The following is a 21,446-nucleotide window of genomic DNA, read 5'->3' on the forward strand; positions in this document are numbered from 1 at the left end:
AATGATAGGTCAACAATAGTCTGACAACATTTTTTAACCAAGTCTTCAAAAACATTCTGATACTGAATTTTTAAACTGAGTTAAATATAGACTTTAAAGAATACAATTCAAAAAGGAAAAAAACTGACGATTTTGTAACAGTTTCTTTGCCTAAAGATATAATTAAATCAACATCAATTGTTGCAAAAAGATACAATATTTTTTCAACAGGTCAGGTAGCTATAACTGCAAGTATCATAAATGCCTATTTATGATACTTGACCTATTATACCTAATTATATCTAGCTATAATTGCAAGTATCATTGCCTAATGGAGATTTGAATAAGTCTTTACTATCAGAAACAACTTCAAGAAGGCATAACAAAATGGTCTTAACAAATGAAGGAATTAAAATAAAGGAATCTTTTATCTTAAAAGCTAAACACTTATCTCTGACTCTTCACCTGGACACAAAAAAAATTACAGATGTTCTTAATCATGGCAAAAATGTGGAATGCTTGGCAGTGATTGTAAGCTAACTAGATCTCAATTAGCCCCAGCTTATTGGAGTAATTGGAATTTCTGATGGGTGTGGAATAACCCAGGCTACTGCAATAAAAAAGGTTTTAAATGAATGGAATCTTTTTGAAGCAGTTGATAGTGTATCCTTTGATACAATTGCAAGTAATACTGGATGGATTAATGAAGCAGTGTCAATTATTGAGAGATAGAGAGGCAAACCACTAATTTGGTTAGCATGTAGACACCATGTTGTAGAACTCCGAGTTAAAGAAATGGAAAAAACGACAGGCAAAGTTATAACTGGACCTGCAGACAATACATTTAAAACGTTACATGATAACTGGGATAAAATGTTTGCTAAAGGAATAAATTATAAGAAGACAAACAAGTCTGACTGGAAAAGTAACCCTTGAACATTTTTTGAAAATAAGGTGAGACAAAAACATTTTAGAGATTTTAAATTGTTAAGACTTATTATTAGGAAATAAAATACATAACATTAATAAAGCATATTTTTTATCAACAAACAAATAATTTCTCATAATTAATTGAATAAATATTTTTTTTAGGTTGATAAAGTCTTACAGTTTTGCAGTGAAGCTTTAAAAGAAAACGTATTAATACATTAAATACATTTAAAAGAAACGTATTTATACGTTAAACATACTTATAGTCACCAGAGGTGACTATAAGTACGTTTGCCAGTTAACAGTTGTATATTTAGGCGGATTTGTCACAGGATTTCATTTTAAAAGACCTGGTGCCTTCCATCATGCAAGATATCTTGTTAAATCAATCTATAATCTTGAACTTTGCCTTCTTAGTTCGTAGTTTGATTTTTATATGATTTACAAGCAATCAGAGATATAGAAATTATAAAATTAAAAGATTTGATATTGCCCAAGCATGCATTGACATGATGAAACAACATCATTGGTATCACGACCAGAGAACAGTTATTTTCTCCATAGCTGACGAGGAACTAATGTCTGAAGTTAGAGAAAGTGTTGCTAAAAAGCTGTTTAACTCTGACTCTAAACATACTGCTGGCAAGCCAAATTTTCAAGAGCAATACAAAAATCCGAATACTTCTTATCTGTCATCATTTGCAGGATGCATGAGTTGGTTGGTTTTTGAGAACCTTGGATTTATAAAGAACTATCTTGAATGATGTCAAGTTAGTTGTAAGGAATGGGGGAAATACAGCACTAAAACTACATGTAGTAAATGATCTTGCCGAAAGTGTGCGTAAATGAAGCATTGAAGCAAGATATTCTTCAGTCGATAGCAAAATATAGAGCCAAACATTCAGTTAGTACCCAAAAAAATTTGATTAACTTTTGAAGCAACATTTTAACTAACCATATTGTATAATATTAAAGTGATAAAGTGATTGATTATGATTTTGAGTCTATATTTGTGATTTGAATGTTTTTAACAAAAAAAAAAGCAATAATTGAAAGAAAATAAATTGTTAGATTTTCAAACTATATCTATGAATAAAAATTACTATAATATATTGATGGAACAATAAAACGTGGTTGTTTCCTGAAAGTTTTGTTTCATTGCAAAAATTGACTAAATTAATGTGCAATCTTTGGTGCATTAGTAGCCTAAAATAAGGAGATTTCAAGAAAAGTCTAAAATTTTCAACGCACTGGAGGAGGTAGTAAATAAAACTTTAAATAAAAATGAATATGATTTTTTCTATGTACTCATCCAAATGCACCAGAAATCAAATGACAACCTTCAATAATCAAAAATTTTGTGGAAAAGGTGGGGGAAAATATATATATATATATATATATATATATATATATATATATATATATATATATATATATATATATATATATATATATATGTATGTATACATATTAGCTGACCAGACCTGTAACTTAGGTACATTGTGTGTGTGTATATATATATATATATATATATATATATATATATATATATATATATATATATATATATATATATATATATATATATATATATATATATATATATAGGGTGTTCCAAAATGGTTGACCCTATTCTAAATACCCATTTCCATCTTGGAAAATACTCTGGATCCTAATGAAACTAAATACACTTTATGTCGAAGGTCATAAGTTTTATTGGTTAAATTTACAAAGAAAAGCACAATTATTTGTTGGTTCTATGACAGATATTCATAAATGTTCAATATGAGCGCCGCCTGTGACTTTGCGAACCACTTTTGGTGAGTCCCTCTCATGTTCAACTGTGTGATGAGGATTTTCTTTGCTCCTAATGCGAACATTATGTTTATTAACTTTGCCGCTTGTTTGAAATGTGGATTCATCACTAAAAACTAGCAGATCATCGAAATTGTCTTTGAGTTTATCTTGCATTTCAACACAAAATTCTTGAACTTGTCGCTTATCGCAGTCTTAAGGTCTGAACGAGCTGCAGCTTGTAAAGTTTAAATCACATTTGTTTCCTCAGAATTCTCCAAACTGTTGTTTGTGAAATGTGGGTTTCCACACTTGCTCATCTAACACTCTTCCAAGGACTATGCAGGAAGGCTTCACGAACCTGCTCCACTGTCTCTGCTGATGTTGATGGCCATCCTGGCGATTTAGATACGCATAAGCAGCCCTTTTCTTAAAATATTTAGTGCTAAGTCCTATTTTTTTTGTAGTTGGTGCCTTCTTTGGAAATTTTGTGAAGGCACACTGCACTGTCTTAGGTGACTAAGTCCGAGCATACTCTAACATGCAAAATACCTTTTCTTTCAAAGTGAGCGGCATTTCTTAACCTGAAAAGATAGAAATGCCAAACGTTACACACATAAACTTAAAACGTTTCTACACAAGTTGTGAAATTTGAGGTCATACCAACAAAATTTGCCAAAATTATTGGACTACGAAATGGGGTCAACCATTTTCGAACACCCTGTGTGTGTGTGTGTGTGTATATATATATATATATATATATATATATATATATATATATATATATATATATATATATATATATATATATATATATATATATATATATATATGTATATATATATATATATATATATAAATATGTTATATATTTAATATATATATACATATATATATATATATGTATATTTATATATATATATATATATATATATATATATATATATGTGATATATCTAATGTATATATATATATATATATATATATATATATATATATATATATATATATATATATATATATATATATATATATATATATATATATATATATATATATATATATATATATGTATATATATATATACATATATATATATATATATATATATGTATATATATAGATATATATAAATATGTTATATATTTAATATATATACACATATATATATGTATATATATATATATATGTGATATATTTAATGTATATATATATATATATATATATATATATATATATATATATATATATATATATATATTAGGGCATCCAATACTGGTATACCGAAAACCGGTATCCCGGTTTACCAGCCATTTTTCTATTACCGATACCGAGTTCTCAATAACGGTATATACCGGTATTTCACTTATTTTTTTCATCGCACAGAAACTGTTCCATTAGACTTCGTGAGTTTTTTGACACAGACATTTTTAGAGAGTTATAAGCATGAAAATATCACCAAAAAAAACTTTGATTATAAAAATGGATAACAAAAAAAATTTTCACTTTGTTTTTTGTAACTTTGTTGTGTTGTGCTTCATTTTATTTGTTTTATATATATTTGAAAATATAACAACAACAAATAAAGACAAAGAATAAATTTAAAAAGCATAAATATTTAACACAAACATATTCATAGGCAAGATAAAAAAAGCCTAAAAACATCTCTATATAATATAAAGACATAACTACATCTCTATTACAGATTTAGTTATGTTTTTTTATTCATATAATATAGAGATGTTATATTTTTTTTCATGTTTTAAATCTTGTCTGATATTTGATATTTTGTAATCACTGGTTTGCACGTGCTTAAAACGACGACTTCTCAAAATAGAAAACGATTTTGGAAGTAATGACTTATAGGCTTGTATGAGCACACTTTTTAAGACTGCTTGGGAATTGCGATTGCAAAATGATGTGTATATATATGTGTAGTTTATATTATTTTTGTTTATGATTCGCAGTCAGTTTAAACACATAATAACAGTCAGTTTATAACACATCTAACGAAATAAAATATAATTATATGAAAAGTTCATAAAATTCAATATGTAATTCATATAATTATATTAAATTCATATAAGTTCATATCTTTATCTTCATTTTTCTAAATTTTTAATATTTATTTATTTTATATTTCAATATTATTTTTCATATTTTGCAAATTATAGTATTCATAAATGTGCTGCCATGGCTGATAAACCAAAAGTATTTGAAGATTTTAAAAAAGGACTTCAGGACAAAAACTCTGTGTAGAATTACTTTTTGCGCGAAAAGTCTGGAGCTGCAGCAAAATGTAAAAATGTGCTAGAAAAATGAAGACCTGTGGTGGCTCGACTAGTGGACTCCATACACATTTAAGGACTTCTCACCAAATAAATTTATTGAAACGTTATCAAGTTGAAGTTTCAACTTCGCCATCTACTGCTGGTGTTTCGACTACGCCTGATTTGCAACTCGTTAGGCCCAGAAATAAAATTATAACTCTTTATACGAAAAATGAAGACGAAGATACACTGCCAAATGTTTTAGCTAAAATGACGGCCACCGATGGCTTACCATTCAGAGTTTTTATAACATCTAATGAGCTAAGAAAATCTCTGATAGCTCGAGGTTTTGATGTGCCAAAATCACCTGAATCCATTCGCCAAATAGTTATGAAATATGCTACTAAAATTCGAAATTCAATAATAAAAGAATTATCTGAACTTCAACGTCAAAGAAATCAATTTAGTCTTACGTTTGACGAGTGGACTTCGGTAAAAAATAGACATTATTTGAACATTAATGTTTATTCTCGAAATAGATTTTGGAATTTGGGTTTAGCAAAAGTTAACGGATATTTCACAGCAGAAATGTGTGTTAAGTTAATTGAAAACATACTGAAAGAACACAACTTAAAAATTTATCACGATATTGTATGTATTTCCACAGATGGTGTTTCGGTTATGAAGAAAGTAGGCCAGTTAATGTCCATCGACCAACAACTTTGTCTAACCCATGGAATCCATTTGGCTGTGGTTGAGGTCTTGTATAAAATAACAGTTATGGAATCGACAGATGATTATTTTGAATCTGATGAAGATAGTGCTGGTGAGATTTCCGATGAATATAATGAAGACCATTTAGACGGACTAAAGATTTTTCAGAGCTCACCAAATTCAAATGGACTTGCAAATAATTTGGCTCCATTGATAAGCAAAGTTAGAAAAGTTGCAAAGCTGTTCAGACGATCACCAACAAAAACCCTTCAAATTTATGTAAAAACTGAACAGGGTAATAACCTGTCATTAATATTAGATAATAAGACCAGATGTAACAGCTTACTTTTTATGCTAGAGCGTTTTTATAAACTAAAAAATTCTATTCAAAAAGCCCTGATTGACTTAAACTCGAGTATTAATTTTACGGAATCTGAATTAGAATTAATATTATCAACAGTTTCTATGTTGTTACTAGTGAAATTGGCTGTAGAGGCTTTATGTCGGAGAGACGCTAATCTACTATCAGCTGATGCTACCCTGGCATTTATGCTGCAAAATTTAGGCGAAGGACCATTAAGTAACAATATGAAGTCCTCCTTAATTAAAAGAATAAAAGAAAGACGCACAAATTTATCTTATCTCATACAATATCTTCATAAAGGGAGATCAAGCCCAAAATAATTTTGGTTCAGATACCATATTTGATCGGCTAACTAAAACTGCTTTGGTAAATTTAATTGTGCATCTTATCCAGCAGCTCTCATCCGTACAAACTGAAACTACAGCATTCCCTACAGAAACAGATGATGACGAAGATACCATAATGTGCGAAGACAAACCTTTGAGTATGACATTAAAGGAACAGCTAGACATTGCCATAAATAATGAGAATAAAATGAAAACAGTACCAAAAAGAAAGCGAAATATTAATGATTTGACTAAAGTGGTACGAAAAGAACTTTCTATATTTGAGGAAGACGGTACATGTGGTACCAACTTGACGTTGGTCTACAATTATATTTTAACTATTCCCTCAACGAGCTTAGAAGCTAAACGGCCTTTCTCTTCATCGGGAATGTTATGTACGAAAATTCGATCATCTTTAAATGACGAAACTTTAAATAATTTATGTTTTTTGCAGGCCTATTTTAATAATAAATAACTTTTTTATGTTTTTTGTTTCAAATTAATTAATTATATATATTATTTTAACTTAAAAAATAAAGTTTTGGAACCATTTAATTGTTGCTTTGGGTTTTACTTAATTTTTTTTTAGTAATTGTAAATACCGGTATTAATACCGCTATTTCGGTTTTCACTTAACCTAATACCGAAAAACTGTTTTTGGTCCAGTATTGGATGCCCTAATATATATATATATATATATATATATATATATATATATATATATATATATATATATATATATATATATATATATGTATATATACGCTATATATTTAATGTATATATATATATATATGTTATATATTTTATATATATATATATATATATATATATATATATATATATATATATATATATATATATACATATATATATATATATATATATATATATATATATACATATATATATATATATATATATATATATATATATATATATATATATATATATATATATATATATATATATGTATATATACGCTATATATTTAATGTATATATATATATATATGTTATATATTTTATATATATATATATATATACATATATATATATATATATATATATATATATATACATATATATATATATATATATATATATATATATATATATATATATATATATATATATATATATATATATATATATATATATATATAGGTTATATATTTAATGTATATATATATATACATACATATATATATATATATATATATATATATATATATATATATACATATATATATAAATAGGTTATATATATAGGTTATATATATTTAATATATAAATATATATATATAAGTTATATATTTAATGTATATATACAGCGTGGAAAATAAGAAATCAAAGGCGAGCGGTCAAACTGACCGGCTAATACATAAAATTGACGGTCAGTTGTTTTTATTGGGCGGTCAAAATTTTAATTTTTATTTTGGTTTAAATTTTTAACGTAGCAATTACATTTGCATGACGAATTACGTTTGCATGACGAAACTTTGTAAATAAAACAATAACTTGATACTTTAAAATGAACGAACTCGTATTCCTTTTTTATTTGTATTCTATTTTTTAAAAAAATAAAAAATACACATTTTTATGTTATATCAAAAAAATTTAAACTGAATACTTAATCAAGTATCGTTTTATGTAATACAACTATAATAATTGCCTAAGTTACAAAAAACAAAGTTTTATATAACTTAAAAATGTTTTTTTAAAGATGTTTTTAGATATACGTTTCATCTGATTCATTATCCAAAGTTTCATCGAAAGACAATTTTAAATCTAAAGACTCGTCTGATGACGATTCTAAATCAATTAATGTTTTTATAGTTATTTTTTTCTTTTCTTTTTTTGAATAAGTTTTTCGACTTTCTTGTGTAGGCCTTCGCAACGTATCTTCGGCCCATAATTCAATGGCAGGATTCACATCAAATTCTCCACTATTTGTTTCATCAGTACACACCCGAATTAAATTATTGAGCCGTTTTTCAGTTAAGCGATTTCTTGTGTCAGTTTTAATTCTATTCATAAGAGAAAAAAGACGCTCAACCTTTCCATTCGAAACAGGCAATACGAACAACAATTCAACAAGAAGTAGAACTGGACTCCAATCTTTTTTCATAGAACTCGAAAAAATTTGATACCATACTTTACGGTACTCAGTTTTATCTGGTGCCAAATATTTGACAGTGTAATCAACTAAGTTATGCCAAGCATCTAACATATTATTTACACTCCCAGTAAAGCCAGCATTACGTAACGGCATACTATAAAAGTCATACAATTTTTCGATGTTATCATCAGCAAATGAATTATTGGTGTTATTTTGAAACCAGCTACCAGTGTTTAGGATTAACATTCCATACATATCAGGAACTGTATTTTGTGTTTCCAAACGCTCTTCTATGGATTCGGCAATTAACGATACAATCATTGATTTCGAATTCTTAACTAAAGTTAGTGCGTTTGTAAAGTCATGAAGCTCAACATCTTGGAATGAATACTTACCAGTATTGTTTTTTACTTTTGCAAGGAAACGTTTGACAGTTGGTAAATCATTAAATTCTTTTTTCTTCAAGCGACTTAACTGTTTTTTAGTTTGTTCAATAAATCCAGATGATACTACGGAATCAATTTCGCTGCTTTGAAAAGATAAAGATAACAACTTTGCTGGCGATAAAACTTCTATGAATAATGCTATATAAAGCGGTATTCGTCCATGATTCCATTGCTGATGATACCCTTTAAACTTTGCTCTTTCTGCTTGAGTAAAACTGAAATCTGCAGTCATGTTTTCGAGATGTTTCATATATACTCCATATTTGTCTAAGATCATCTCAAGTGCTTGAATTTTATGTGCAATCCATCGTGTTCCTATTTATTATTGCACAAGTATTTTATTTTATAAAAAGTTTTTATTGCTCAAAATACTGTTTTATAAAGAACTTTTGTATAAAAAACCAGCATCTAATAAAGTATATTATTTTATAAAGTATTTTTTATAGTTAAAATTGAAAAAAAAATCCAATATACCTGATGCTTTTTTGGGGCGAATACCTGCAATGTCAAATGAATTAACCTCTTCAAGGATAGCAACAAGGTTTCCTAACTGTCGTAACTTTTTTGGGGATTTTTTATAAATGTTATACATTTTCAAAATGATGTTATTGACATCATTAAACGCTTTCATTTGTGCAAATTTATTTTTTAACGCTAACTCAAGGCGATGTGCAACACACCAACCAAAAGTTACCCATGGAATTTCTTTCTGAAGTAATACATTTACACTTGTTCTACTTCCTCTATTTACAGCTGCGCCATCAGCACCAAAACCAACTAATTTAGTTTTAAAATTTTCGATACCTTCTGATTCAAGGGATTGACTAATTTTATTGAAAACTCCTTCAGATGTTCCATGTTCAAGATCAGAAATAGAAAGAAAAGAACACTCAACGCATATCTCGGTCTTTCCTATTGGAGTAGGATCGAAACTGATAATAAATATAGCTTCTTTTTCAATTGCAGATACATCTGTTGATGCATCAATTAAAATACTGAAGTAATTTCGTGTTTTCAACTTATTTCTGAGAATATTTGACAAACTCAATCCAATGTAATCAATAAAAGTTCCACAAGTTATTTTATTTCTATATGCTTGGCCAAACTCTACACCATGATTTTCTTCCAAACGTAGTATTTTAGGGTATACGCTAAGCGGAAGCTCTTCTTTGGCAATAAAGTATGCTACCTCAAATTTTTTTTTTGTTAAATTTAGATCTTTTGTGGTCATGGTTTTCAGGCCCGATAAAATATCAGTTTGCCGCATTTCTTTCTGCAGGTTGCTTAATTTATCATTTCGTTCGCTTACATCCATTCCTTTACTTTTCATTGCTAATTCGTAGGCTCTTTGATGTGGCAAACCATTTGCATGATCAACTGCGGCACTGTGCTGTATCCTACAACTACCTTCATCGCTTCCCCATTCTGGCGTATATCCTTTATAAATATCAATTTGTTTAGTATACTGACAACATACAGTGCATTGTAATGCTGTAACATAGTTTCCATTATATAATATCTCTAGCCATTCATTTGCATTATATTTTGCAAGAGTAGTGTTTACCCATTTTTGAGCTGTTGTTAGCTGTAATTTTCTACTATTGAGTTTTTTCTTCTTTTCAACAGGTGGTTTTAATTCCGATCCTGCTTGTGTTAAAAATGAAAGTGTTGTTTGTCTCTTTTTAGTCGCCTCCATTTTGAAGTGCTGATGTTTGACGATTCTCTTACAATTTAGTAATATAAAAAATGTTCAAATTCGCAATTGTTAATTTGAAACTTATTTAAAAAAACTCATTCATTGCTATGACTTCAGAAATTGAGGGAAAAGGTTACGAGAAAAATGAATGAAAAAAAAGGAGAAAATGTTCGTAGCTACATACATTGATTTTAAATAATGGTTAAATAAGAACTTCAGTCGTTACCGACGTTGAAAAAGAAAAATGATTGCACATTTTATATCTCATTTGTATCATTTTATATCTTTCATTCATTTTTATTTAAAATCATTTTATAAACTATTAATGTTATTTAGTTGATAATAATGTTAATGCCTCTCGTCGGCAGATGCTGAACTAATATTTAATAAAATCATGACAATTGTTTTATGAATTACTATCAAAATTATTTAAGTTACTTAAAACGAAACTTTATACTACAGTATATATATTTTTTAAATTTTAATAGTAGAAAAAAAAAAGCAAACGCGCATTTGGTAATTTTAAATTTATCTAAATATTAAAGTTAACTTCTCAGTCACTCAGCGTCAACCGAACCAAGAGTCTTTAAAATAGAGAACATAAGAACCTCGACAATTTCAAATACGAACTTTCTATTTTCCGGAGTGTTAACTAATTGAAATCTAAGAAATTTATTTTCATCACAGAAGGGCTTGGTGTGCGGCTTTTAGTCGATAATTTGTAAGTTTTGTTGACTACGGATAAATTAAACTAAAAATAAAAAATAAAGGTATTTTTTCATTGCAATTGGCAGCAAAAGGTAAAATTTAAAAGCAAAAGATAGAAAAAAAGAAAAATAAGTAAAATGATGTAAAGAAAATATAAATAAAATGTAGGAATAAAAAAATGTTCTTAGTTAATATTATATTATTATTAAAACAATAATAAAATAAGAACTTCAATCATTTATGAAAAAAGCAGTTATGGATTTCACCACCACTAAAATGAAATTAGTCTTGATAAGTGAAGCAAAAAAAATTAATAGTTTACGTCATTTATAATACTCACTAACGAAGCGATTTAAAGTAGCGTACAAAGGATAAAATTATTTTAGAAGCTTTTTTCAAAGATTTACATTTTATAAAATTTTGGTATATGCACTTTTAAAGGCATCCTGATAATTTGTCAAACATTATATAACTCTTTTTTTTTCAACCGGTCCACTTTGACCGGGAAGAATTCGTTTTGAGAGGTCAAAATAGCAATTTCAGTCATTTCGGGTGGTCAGTGACCGTTGACCGCCCGTTATTTTCCACGCTGTATATATATATATACATACATATATATATATATATATATATATATATATATATATATATATATATATATATATATATATATATATATATGTTATATATTTGATGTGTATATGACCAATTCCACGACCGTCTCACAAAAAATGAAAAAATGAAACAAAGCCAATATACATAATAATATATATCAGTAGAAAGCTCTACTTCTCCTCTTTCAGAAAATATATAGTTTGTTATAGTATGCCGCTACCATACAAAATTATATGGGCTGAAATGACGTGGATGGTAAAAATAGGCGTTTTTGCGATAATTTAAATCATATTTAATTGCCAAAGTTCAATTGAACTTATAAAAAATTCAAAAACTGTCTTGCTCATTGCAATCGGGTTTTTAGCTGCACTAATCATTGTTACTTATGATAAAAACATACTTACTGCCAGACGAATTTAGAAAACCATTTATTTTAATCAAATATTATTACCACTATTGTCACGCTGTGACAATAAGGGTACCAATAGTTTTATTTCTAAGACAACCAAAAAACTTAGGATTTCAAAATTCCAGCGCAATGAGAACTCGATTTAGTACATCTAAAAAAATATTAACATGTTTAAAAAAATAATTAGCTCAAGTTATTTTTAAAATCTTTTTATGTCACGCCATGACGTCAAGGTGTGACAATTTTTAACAAAATTTAAAACAATATTTAAAACTGCTAAACTGAAACCACAATTGAGTTTTTATCAACTTTAATCGGCCAGATTATTGTGCAGTTAACTTTTTTTGACGTTTTCTACAAAAACTACAAAATAAAGGTATGTTTTGGATAGGCAACATTTGCTCAGTTATCCTTGAGACTCTCTTTTGAGATACATAGAGCCTCTCTAAAGAATAGATGTAACTCCATTGAGCCTTGGATGTAATACGTCCATCTCCATAACTATTGTGTTGCTTTTTTTTAATCTTTCAAGGGTTTAACATGCCTCTTATTCATGCTAAACGTCAAAGGAAATACCATGAAAGGCAGTTAAAAAAATTTGGTGAAAAAGTATTTAAAGAAAAAGAATTAAAAAGGAGAAAAGAAAGACAACTTGCTAAATTGGAGGCTCAACAAGAAAAAGAAAGGCATTGAAAGAGAAAGAGCAGACAAAAAATAGAAGAATCAAAAACTGTAGCTGTTACATCACCCTCTTATAAATCTGCAAGCACTCTTGGAAAAGCTGTTAAGAGAGCCGAATCAGCACTACCAAGATCACAAAGAAAGACAGCTAAGGTTGTACAAAAACTTTTAACAAAAATGAATAAAACCTCTAGTCCAGAAAAAATACTTAGTGAAAAGATTTTAGATGCTTTAACTGTAAAATTGGTTCTTGATTTTTACCAGCGTGATGATATATCCTCTCAAGCACCCGGTAAAAGAGACACCATTGTGGTGAGATTAAAGTACAAGAAAAAAACTGCAAAAGCGTCATTTGTTATGTGAATGTTAATGAAGCTTATGCTGTTTTTAAAGGAGATTATTCTGAAGAATCAGTTGGAAAATCAAAGTTTGCTAGTTTACACCCATCACATGTGCTTTTAGTTCAATATCAAAAAACGTTTGTTGTTCTCAACGACATCAAAATATAATTCTTATCCTTGAAGCCCTGCACAAGTTTGATTCAAATTTTCTACTGTATTCAAATGAATTTCCTCTAAGCATTGTATGTGATAGTGAAAAAGATATTGGTTATAATAATATGTGTACAACATGAAAAGATGCTGTAAAGTTTCATAATCTATATGCTTTAAATGAAATTGACAAGAATAAATGCATTACATGGTACCAATGGGAAAAAGTTGCAGATGGTAATGGAAAAGAATATATTAAAAAGATTAAAAAAGGGAAGAGTTAATAATCTTTACAGCACTTTTTCAAAATCTTTACCTTCATTTCTTTGGCATTATTTTATTAAACAGAAACAATCAAAGACATCGTGATCATAAGATCCAACTTCAAAGTAATCCAGACACAGTCGCCCTTCAAGTGAATTTTGCTGAAAATTTTTTTAACTTTGTGGCAAGATGAAGTGCAGTCAGCACATTGGTACAAGAAGCAAGTTACTGTGTTTACTGCTGTATTTCAGTACCAAAATTCATTCTCGTCATCTGTCATAGTTTCAGATGATTTAAGCCATTCAAAAAAAATCTATTCTTGTATTTGTTCATAATTTATTATCTTACCATATAAAATCAAGTGTTAAAATACTACAGATTTAGACAGACGAGCCAAGTAATCAATTTATAAATCGTTTTATTGCATCAGCAATACCCTGGTTGGAAGAACAATATGATTTAAAATTATTCTGGAACTTTTTTGCTGCTTCACATGGGAAAGGATCAGTACGTACTATTGGTGGGACCGTTAAAAGAATAGCAACACAAAAAATAATCAAGAGAAAATTTATAATAACTCATGCCATAACTTTTCATGAAGCTGTTAAAAATGAGACTAATTTCAATGTCTATTTTGTTTCTAGGAAAGATGTTATAAATACAAGAAAAAAATTTAAAATTGATGAGTTTTTTACAAAAGCACTAGCAAAACCAGAAATATTTGCACCGAACCTAATTAACAACAATAATGGGAAAATAGAAATCCGACCCTATTTAAGTGCCAAGTATATAGTGAAACAACTTACGTATTCAGATAAAATCACCAAAAAACTTTAAAACGTTGTTTATATGACAGCAATATAATATGGATGCGATTTGTCACTGATATAATATGGGCATGTTCTGAAGATTACTATGTAAGAACTATTTTTATGAAGGTGTAATTATATATTTGTCCAATACCTCTCTACTAAGTTTTAAATTTATTAAAAACAGCCCATTTACCTGGTTTATAATTACCCAAATGTGTCTGGTCACGCCGGATACTAGTTATTAATATTAAAATGTTAAAGGCTTAAGCCAAAAAAAAGAGGGTTGTCACGCTGCGACGGTCGCGGAAAAACTAATTGTTAAAATAAAATACTAAAGTTATATAAAATACTTAAATTAATCATATATTATACACGATTGTTCCATATCATGTCCACAAATTCAACTTGTGCTAAAGACATTTACACTTACAGAAGTTTGTAGGTACCACTGGAATTTTCACATTCGTATATTTTAAACAACATGCTGTTATTACATATATATTTACATATCTGTATGTAAATTTCTTATACTACCTTATAAAAAGTGCAAAGGACTTGCCATTACCTTGGCGTTAATGGTTGTCAAGAGTTCTGTGTCAAACACACACAAGTGGGCATTATATGGAACTGCTGCTGCTGCTGCTGCTGCTGCTACTACTACTATTAAGTTCAACAATAATATATAAGATAATTAGAACTTAACTGTGTTGAAAATGATATTTTGTAACTAAAAACAAAAATAAGTACATTTTTACAAGGTTTTTTGATTATAATTATTTCTTACTGTTTTTTATAAAATGATGAATTTTTTAGCAGCATTTAGGGTCAATTTGAAAAGTTTATACTTGAGGTGGTCCTTAAACCCAATTAGATTTTTGAAAAATTTTTGAGTCATTTTTGTGAGAACCAATAAAAAGTTTTACGAATAGGGACAGATCTATTTTTTGAAAGTAAGGGGCATTTGATGCATCCTAATATATATATTTTAATTTATAAATTACCTGTATCGACTACATCATAGCCGGTTCAAATCAGTTAAAATGCTTAGATCACGCCTCAGTTAAAATATATTAAAATACTTAAATCATGCTTAAATGTGCAGGCAGGAAATTAGGGTCGGCATTTGGCAATGCTGACCTAACTGCTGATCTAAAAGTGTTTGAGGTCAGCAGAAAATTGCAGACCTTGTTTCTTTTTTTTATGGTATGACCTTTGTAACAAATTTTTTTGGCAACCTGATGCGAACCTCTTAAAGATTGAGGTTGGCAAAATATTGCCAACCTCGTTTTTCCTTATTCGGAGGGTTGATATATATATATATATATATATATATATATATATATATATATATATATATATATATATATATATATATATATATATATATATATATATATATATACAGGATTTGCTTTAAATAAAAAATGCTTAATGCAATAGCTTAATGTGAATTTGATGTCATAAAATTATCTTTATTTTGTTATTTTTTAAAGACATTAACTTTAAATTATTTTTAAATTATTGCAATAAATTAAATACAGCAAAACGAGTTAAATATTATTTAACTTTTTTTTTTATTTTTACAATTTTTTTTTTTTTAATATTAAATATTTAAATTTAATATTACATTTTTAAAAAAGTTTATCTAAAATTTAATTATGAGTAAAACAAAAAATGTTTAGGAAGGAAAGCCGAAAACATATATGTGATAAAAATGAGCTAATTTTTTTTAAGAATAACTAAAATTTAAATATCGAATAATATTTAGTAATAACTTTAAATAAATTTGACAATCAAATTAAACCCAAGCATTAACTTTAATTTTAATAAACTTAAGTATATTTTTTAAACAAAAATTAAATTATATATTTTTTAAATCTAAATTAAATTATTTTTACTTTTTATCAGAATAAAATTATATATTTTTATTAAATTAGTTTTGAATTTATAATATAAATAGTTTTTTTATCTGAATTAAATTGTACTCTTATGATCTTTGCTTCAAGCTTGAAGTATTAGCGTTTTTCGTAAAAATCAATCATTACAATAAAATAAAATTTTTATCTTACTGCATATAGAATAATTTAAAAGTTAAAAAATAATAAAAAGTCGTCAACTAAAATTGCTTACTTTTATATATATATATATATATATATATATATATATATATATATATATATATATATATATATATATATATATATATATATATATATATATATATATATATATATATATATATATATATATATATATATGTATATACACAACTATAAAAGCACACTTAGATCATCACTCTGACATCATACTGAAAAGGGAGCTGGGGGTGCTTCAGTACATACATCAACTGATATAGGAGTTGCTACTACATTAACTGAACAGGGTTGAGGTCAAATATGTATTTGTATTTGATAATAATAGACTTTATTATTTTATTTGTGTATATATTGTATTTGAATAAAAAGTGATCAAAAATATTTGTATTTGTATTTGATTGAAATGTATTAGTAATAAATTGGATTGGTCGATGTTATTTTAGGAAAAACCACGAGATTTGATGTTTCTTTCACTTTTAACACTGAAATCATTTAAAAAAAATTGTTTTTAAGTTATTTGTTAAAAGACTAGTTTTAATTCTTCAATTTTATTAGTAAAAGAAAAAAGTCTTCCTTTTTTTTCTTAACGTAATTTACAAATATTTGTATTTGTATTAGAAAAATACCGATTACATATATTTGTATTTGAATTTGGGTTAGGAAATTTAAAATTAATGTCTTTGTATTTATTCAAATGTATTTGACCCCAACCCTACAACTAAGTTTTATCTAACCGTGACTTACATCCTCATTGACTGAGGGTTTAGTTTGGGGAGGCTATGAGTATATTTCATTATTATTCATTTTTTTGTTAATTAAAAATATTTATATTATTGTTTTTTTATTTGTTTATGTATTCTTATTTTAGTTGACATAAATTTTATTATTTTAGTAATAAAAATATATAAAAACACATAAATAAAAATAAGAATTAAATAAATATTTGTATTTAGACATTAAAATAAAAAAAAAAAAAGATTTATTTGCTTTTCTCCTAATATAAAAAAAATCAATTGGAATCTTTTTAATTTTTGTTTTAGTAAAACAAATTGTTTGTAAAAGCAATTTTTTATTTATCAGAATAAAATTATATATTTTTATTAAATTAGTTTTAAATTAAATGATTTTTTTATCAAAAATAAATTATATAATTATGAGCTTCAAGCTTAAAGTATTAGTGTTTTTCAAAAAAAGCGAAAGAATCATTACAGTTAAAAAAAAATAGTATAAAATAAAGATAAAATAAAACTTAACCTTTTTTTTTTATTTTTAATTTATTTTCTATTATTAAATAGAAAATTAAGTAATTTTTTTTTATTGCAATCAAAAGTTGTATAAATACTCTTGTGCTTGCAAGATGATAAATAAAAGTTTTTATTATCTATATTTCTTTTATGTTTTTTTTACATTTTGTTTAATAACTTTATGTACAAAAAAAAAATTGTCGTAAACTATAAACAATTTTTTTCTGTTACTAAATATTTCAATAAAATTTTAGGCTTTCTGTTAATACCTAAACTAAAATTAAAATTAAAATGACTTTTTTTAATCTTGATTTACATTTATTTGCACCATTAATTGGAATAAACTTTTGTTAATAAAAAAAATGAATTACTTTTTGTGGCTCACTTTTAAGAAAAACATTTGCAGTATTGCGATCAACAATAACCACACGATCTACTTCCCCTTTACTTAAGTAACTTGTGCGAAATTCTTGCCAATTAATTTCTTTTGTCGTTGGCACACTTTGAAAGTACATGTATGCAGCAAAAAAGCAAGCGCCACCAAATAAAAGAATGTTTTGCTGATGCTTCATCAAATCTTTCCACCATTCTGGTCCTCCATTATTGTTACTACCCCCAGAAGAAAACCCAAATCCAGATGGATTCGAAGTTGATGCTAAAAATATAGTTTAGAAATAATTATTTTGATAACAACAAAAGCAAAAATAATAACTAAATTCCTTAAAAGTTCTTTAAACTACTTCTGTTTTCGTATATATTTTGTGCAAAAAAAATTAGACAGTTTAGAGTTTTTAATATTTTATTATTAAAAAATAAACATATAAATCTTAATCAATTATAAAAACTTAATTATTGTTAGTGATTGACCAAAACAGGAAATATGCATAATTTCAAGAAAGCTAGTTCAATACTAAAATCGAAATCGACATTTCAGCAAACATTTTACTGAAAAAAATACCAAAATTTAGATATAGTTTTTTTTTTACATTTGTTGTTTATTTTTTTGTCAACTTTTTTCCATCTTATATAATAATAATAAATTAATAATCATAAATAGAAAGAAAAACAAAATTGCTCAAAGAAAAACCTATAAACATTTACATCGACAAAATTTTATCCTTGTTCACTTTGTATTTAAACTATTTAAACCAAATTTGTTTTCTTTAAACAAAATCTTATGTGTGCAAGATTCAAAATATCATACACACTGCTATAGTTTGATTATTTTCAATTTAAATATTTTAAAGAAGAAGATGGATATACTTTCAAACTAAAGAGTTAAGTAATTTGTGAAAGATGGGCTTAAAGTTTCATCTAGATGTATTTAGTGGAAATTGTCAAAAAATTTTCTAAATAAGATAAAATTTCAAATTATACAAAATTGAAATTTTGGTTTCCTGTATGGTTTTCAACCAAAATTTTGTTTCTTACTGAATTCATATAAAGTACCAAAACGGAAATTAAGGTATCAGTTCAAAATAAAATTTCAAGCTAAATCTAAACAGAAGTTTGGTCAATAACTAAATAGTCTAGTCATAAACAATATTTGCCAACATGCACTCAAATAATGAATGTCCTGTAAATAAAACTCTTTGGGTTTTTGAATTTGCTCCTCTCATCTTGTTTTCCTGATTCATATAACTTGAAATCTTTTAAATCGTCAGTTAATTGTTATCTTGCTTTATAAACTTAATTTTTTCTCCTCCAGTAACTTTTAACTCTAATAGTAGTTGCTTGTGGCCTTGTTGGAAGTGAAGTTGTTTATCAAAACAAATTATCGTAAATATGATTATTATTTTTGATATATTTGTATAAATTTATTTCGTTTGAAACTAAACATGAAACACTTTTAAAAATTTTTTTGATCTTAGGGACCCTGAGTATTCAATGGGAAAGTGGACTGGGAATGTAACACACTGTCTCAGATTTTCTTCTTACTATGTAGAAATGGTTACTTACATTACATAGATTACTTTGCAAACATGTGTCCAAGGAATGGTTTATTAACGCAGTAGTAGTGTAGTGGTAAAGCGCTTGCTTCATAAGCAAAAGGCTCCGAGTTCGATCCCCATCACATCCCTGGTAGTACCACGCTCTATTTGTTTGTCCGCACAGGGCCTTGTTCATTAAGGTCTGTATTTTGGAGTTATAGAGTTGAGAGAGGGTTAAGAGAGGATTAAAACCACAATTAAGTAGCCTCCTTATCTGTAGTGGCCTTTTTGGCCTGGGGGGGGAGGGTAAAATAAAATTTAAAAAAACTCCAGAGGATATCAAGACCTGGTATGTTAAAAAATACATATGAGCCAATAAAGTTTTGTTTTTTTTAAACTTTTTGTGAAGTTTTGCCAAAGCAAAAATTGTTGTAAATAATTTTTTAAGCAAAAAAATTAAAAGATCTTTTAAAGATTTTTTGTTCTAATTCACGCAAAAGAAACAAAATTGCTAAACAGTTCCTTTATTTTTCTTGCTTAGCCCAATTTTTTCTACATCACTTAAAAATAAATTTGTAAAAAAAAAAAATCAAATCTTTGACTTTAATTTCTTAAAATTAAATTTGTCGTAAAACTTTGTTAAAAGTTAGAGATCTTTTTAAAATAATAAAATTTAAAAATAAGAAAAACATTTACCCTTTTTTGGAGGAACAGCTTTCTTCTGAGCACCTTTTGGAAAAAACTTTCCAAAACCACTAGGTAGTTCTGAGCTGTATAAATATTTTGTGGAAAATTTGCATGAGTTGATTTTCAGTTGATGAACCTAAAAATAAATTTAAGAAATACATGTGCGTGTTTGTATGTATGAACTCACACATGTATGTGTGAGTTTACATTGATTGGGACAGAGATAAGTTTTTTTTATTATTCCTACTTCTTTTTTTCTTTTTCTGAAAAAACCATATGAATTTAGGTGGACAAAAGAAGTAGATATATCATAAATATGATTATTATTTTTGATATATTTGCATAAATTTATTTCATTTGAAACTAAACATAAAATACTTTCAAAAAATTGTTTTTTGATTTTAGGAATCCTGGGTATTCCATGGGAAATTGAACCAGGAATGTAATACACTGCCTCAGATTTTCTTCTTACTATGTAGAAATGGTTACTTACATTACATAGATTAACTTGCAAAATTTTAGCATTGATACTAAATGGACTTTTGAGACATCATTACTTTAAAATCATCTATTTTTTTAGATTTTTTTTGCTGGGCTGCCATTTTGATTTTATTACATTGACTTTATTATTGATTTGTTTGTTTATTGCTTGTTATTAGTATTATTATAGTTTTGAAGATGAAGAATATATTTGTTTTTCATAAAAACAATTATAATTAAACTATATGAGGAATGTACTTCACCAATAGTCTACCTTGGAACTTTAATAGAGATAGAACAGAGGCCTAGGTCCATAGTTCTAAATGAACATTTTTTTCACGGAATACTCCAAAAAATACAGAATTTTTTTTAACAAACGCGGCAAAAC

The 21,446-nt window shown here is 26.9% G+C and overlaps 1 protein-coding gene across 1 annotated transcript in view; it reads right to left on the minus strand.

Moving 5' to 3' along the window:
• The window catches only part of LOC100199134 (mitochondrial inner membrane m-AAA protease component AFG3L2), a 70,656-nt gene that overhangs the window by 39,421 nt on the left and 9,789 nt on the right, over window positions 1-21,446 (minus strand). The window contains exons 2-3 of the mRNA XM_065819360.1: window positions 20,588-20,714; window positions 18,332-18,615 (exon numbers count right to left, since the gene is read on the minus strand). Coding sequence (XP_065675432.1) covers window positions 18,332-18,615; window positions 20,588-20,714 — 411 coding nt within the window. The remainder of the gene's footprint in view (window positions 1-18,331; window positions 18,616-20,587; window positions 20,715-21,446) is intronic.

This window comes from Hydra vulgaris, chromosome 15 (assembly GCF_038396675.1).
Source record: "Hydra vulgaris chromosome 15, alternate assembly HydraT2T_AEP".
Classification (NCBI taxonomy): domain Eukaryota; kingdom Metazoa; phylum Cnidaria; class Hydrozoa; order Anthoathecata; family Hydridae; genus Hydra; species Hydra vulgaris.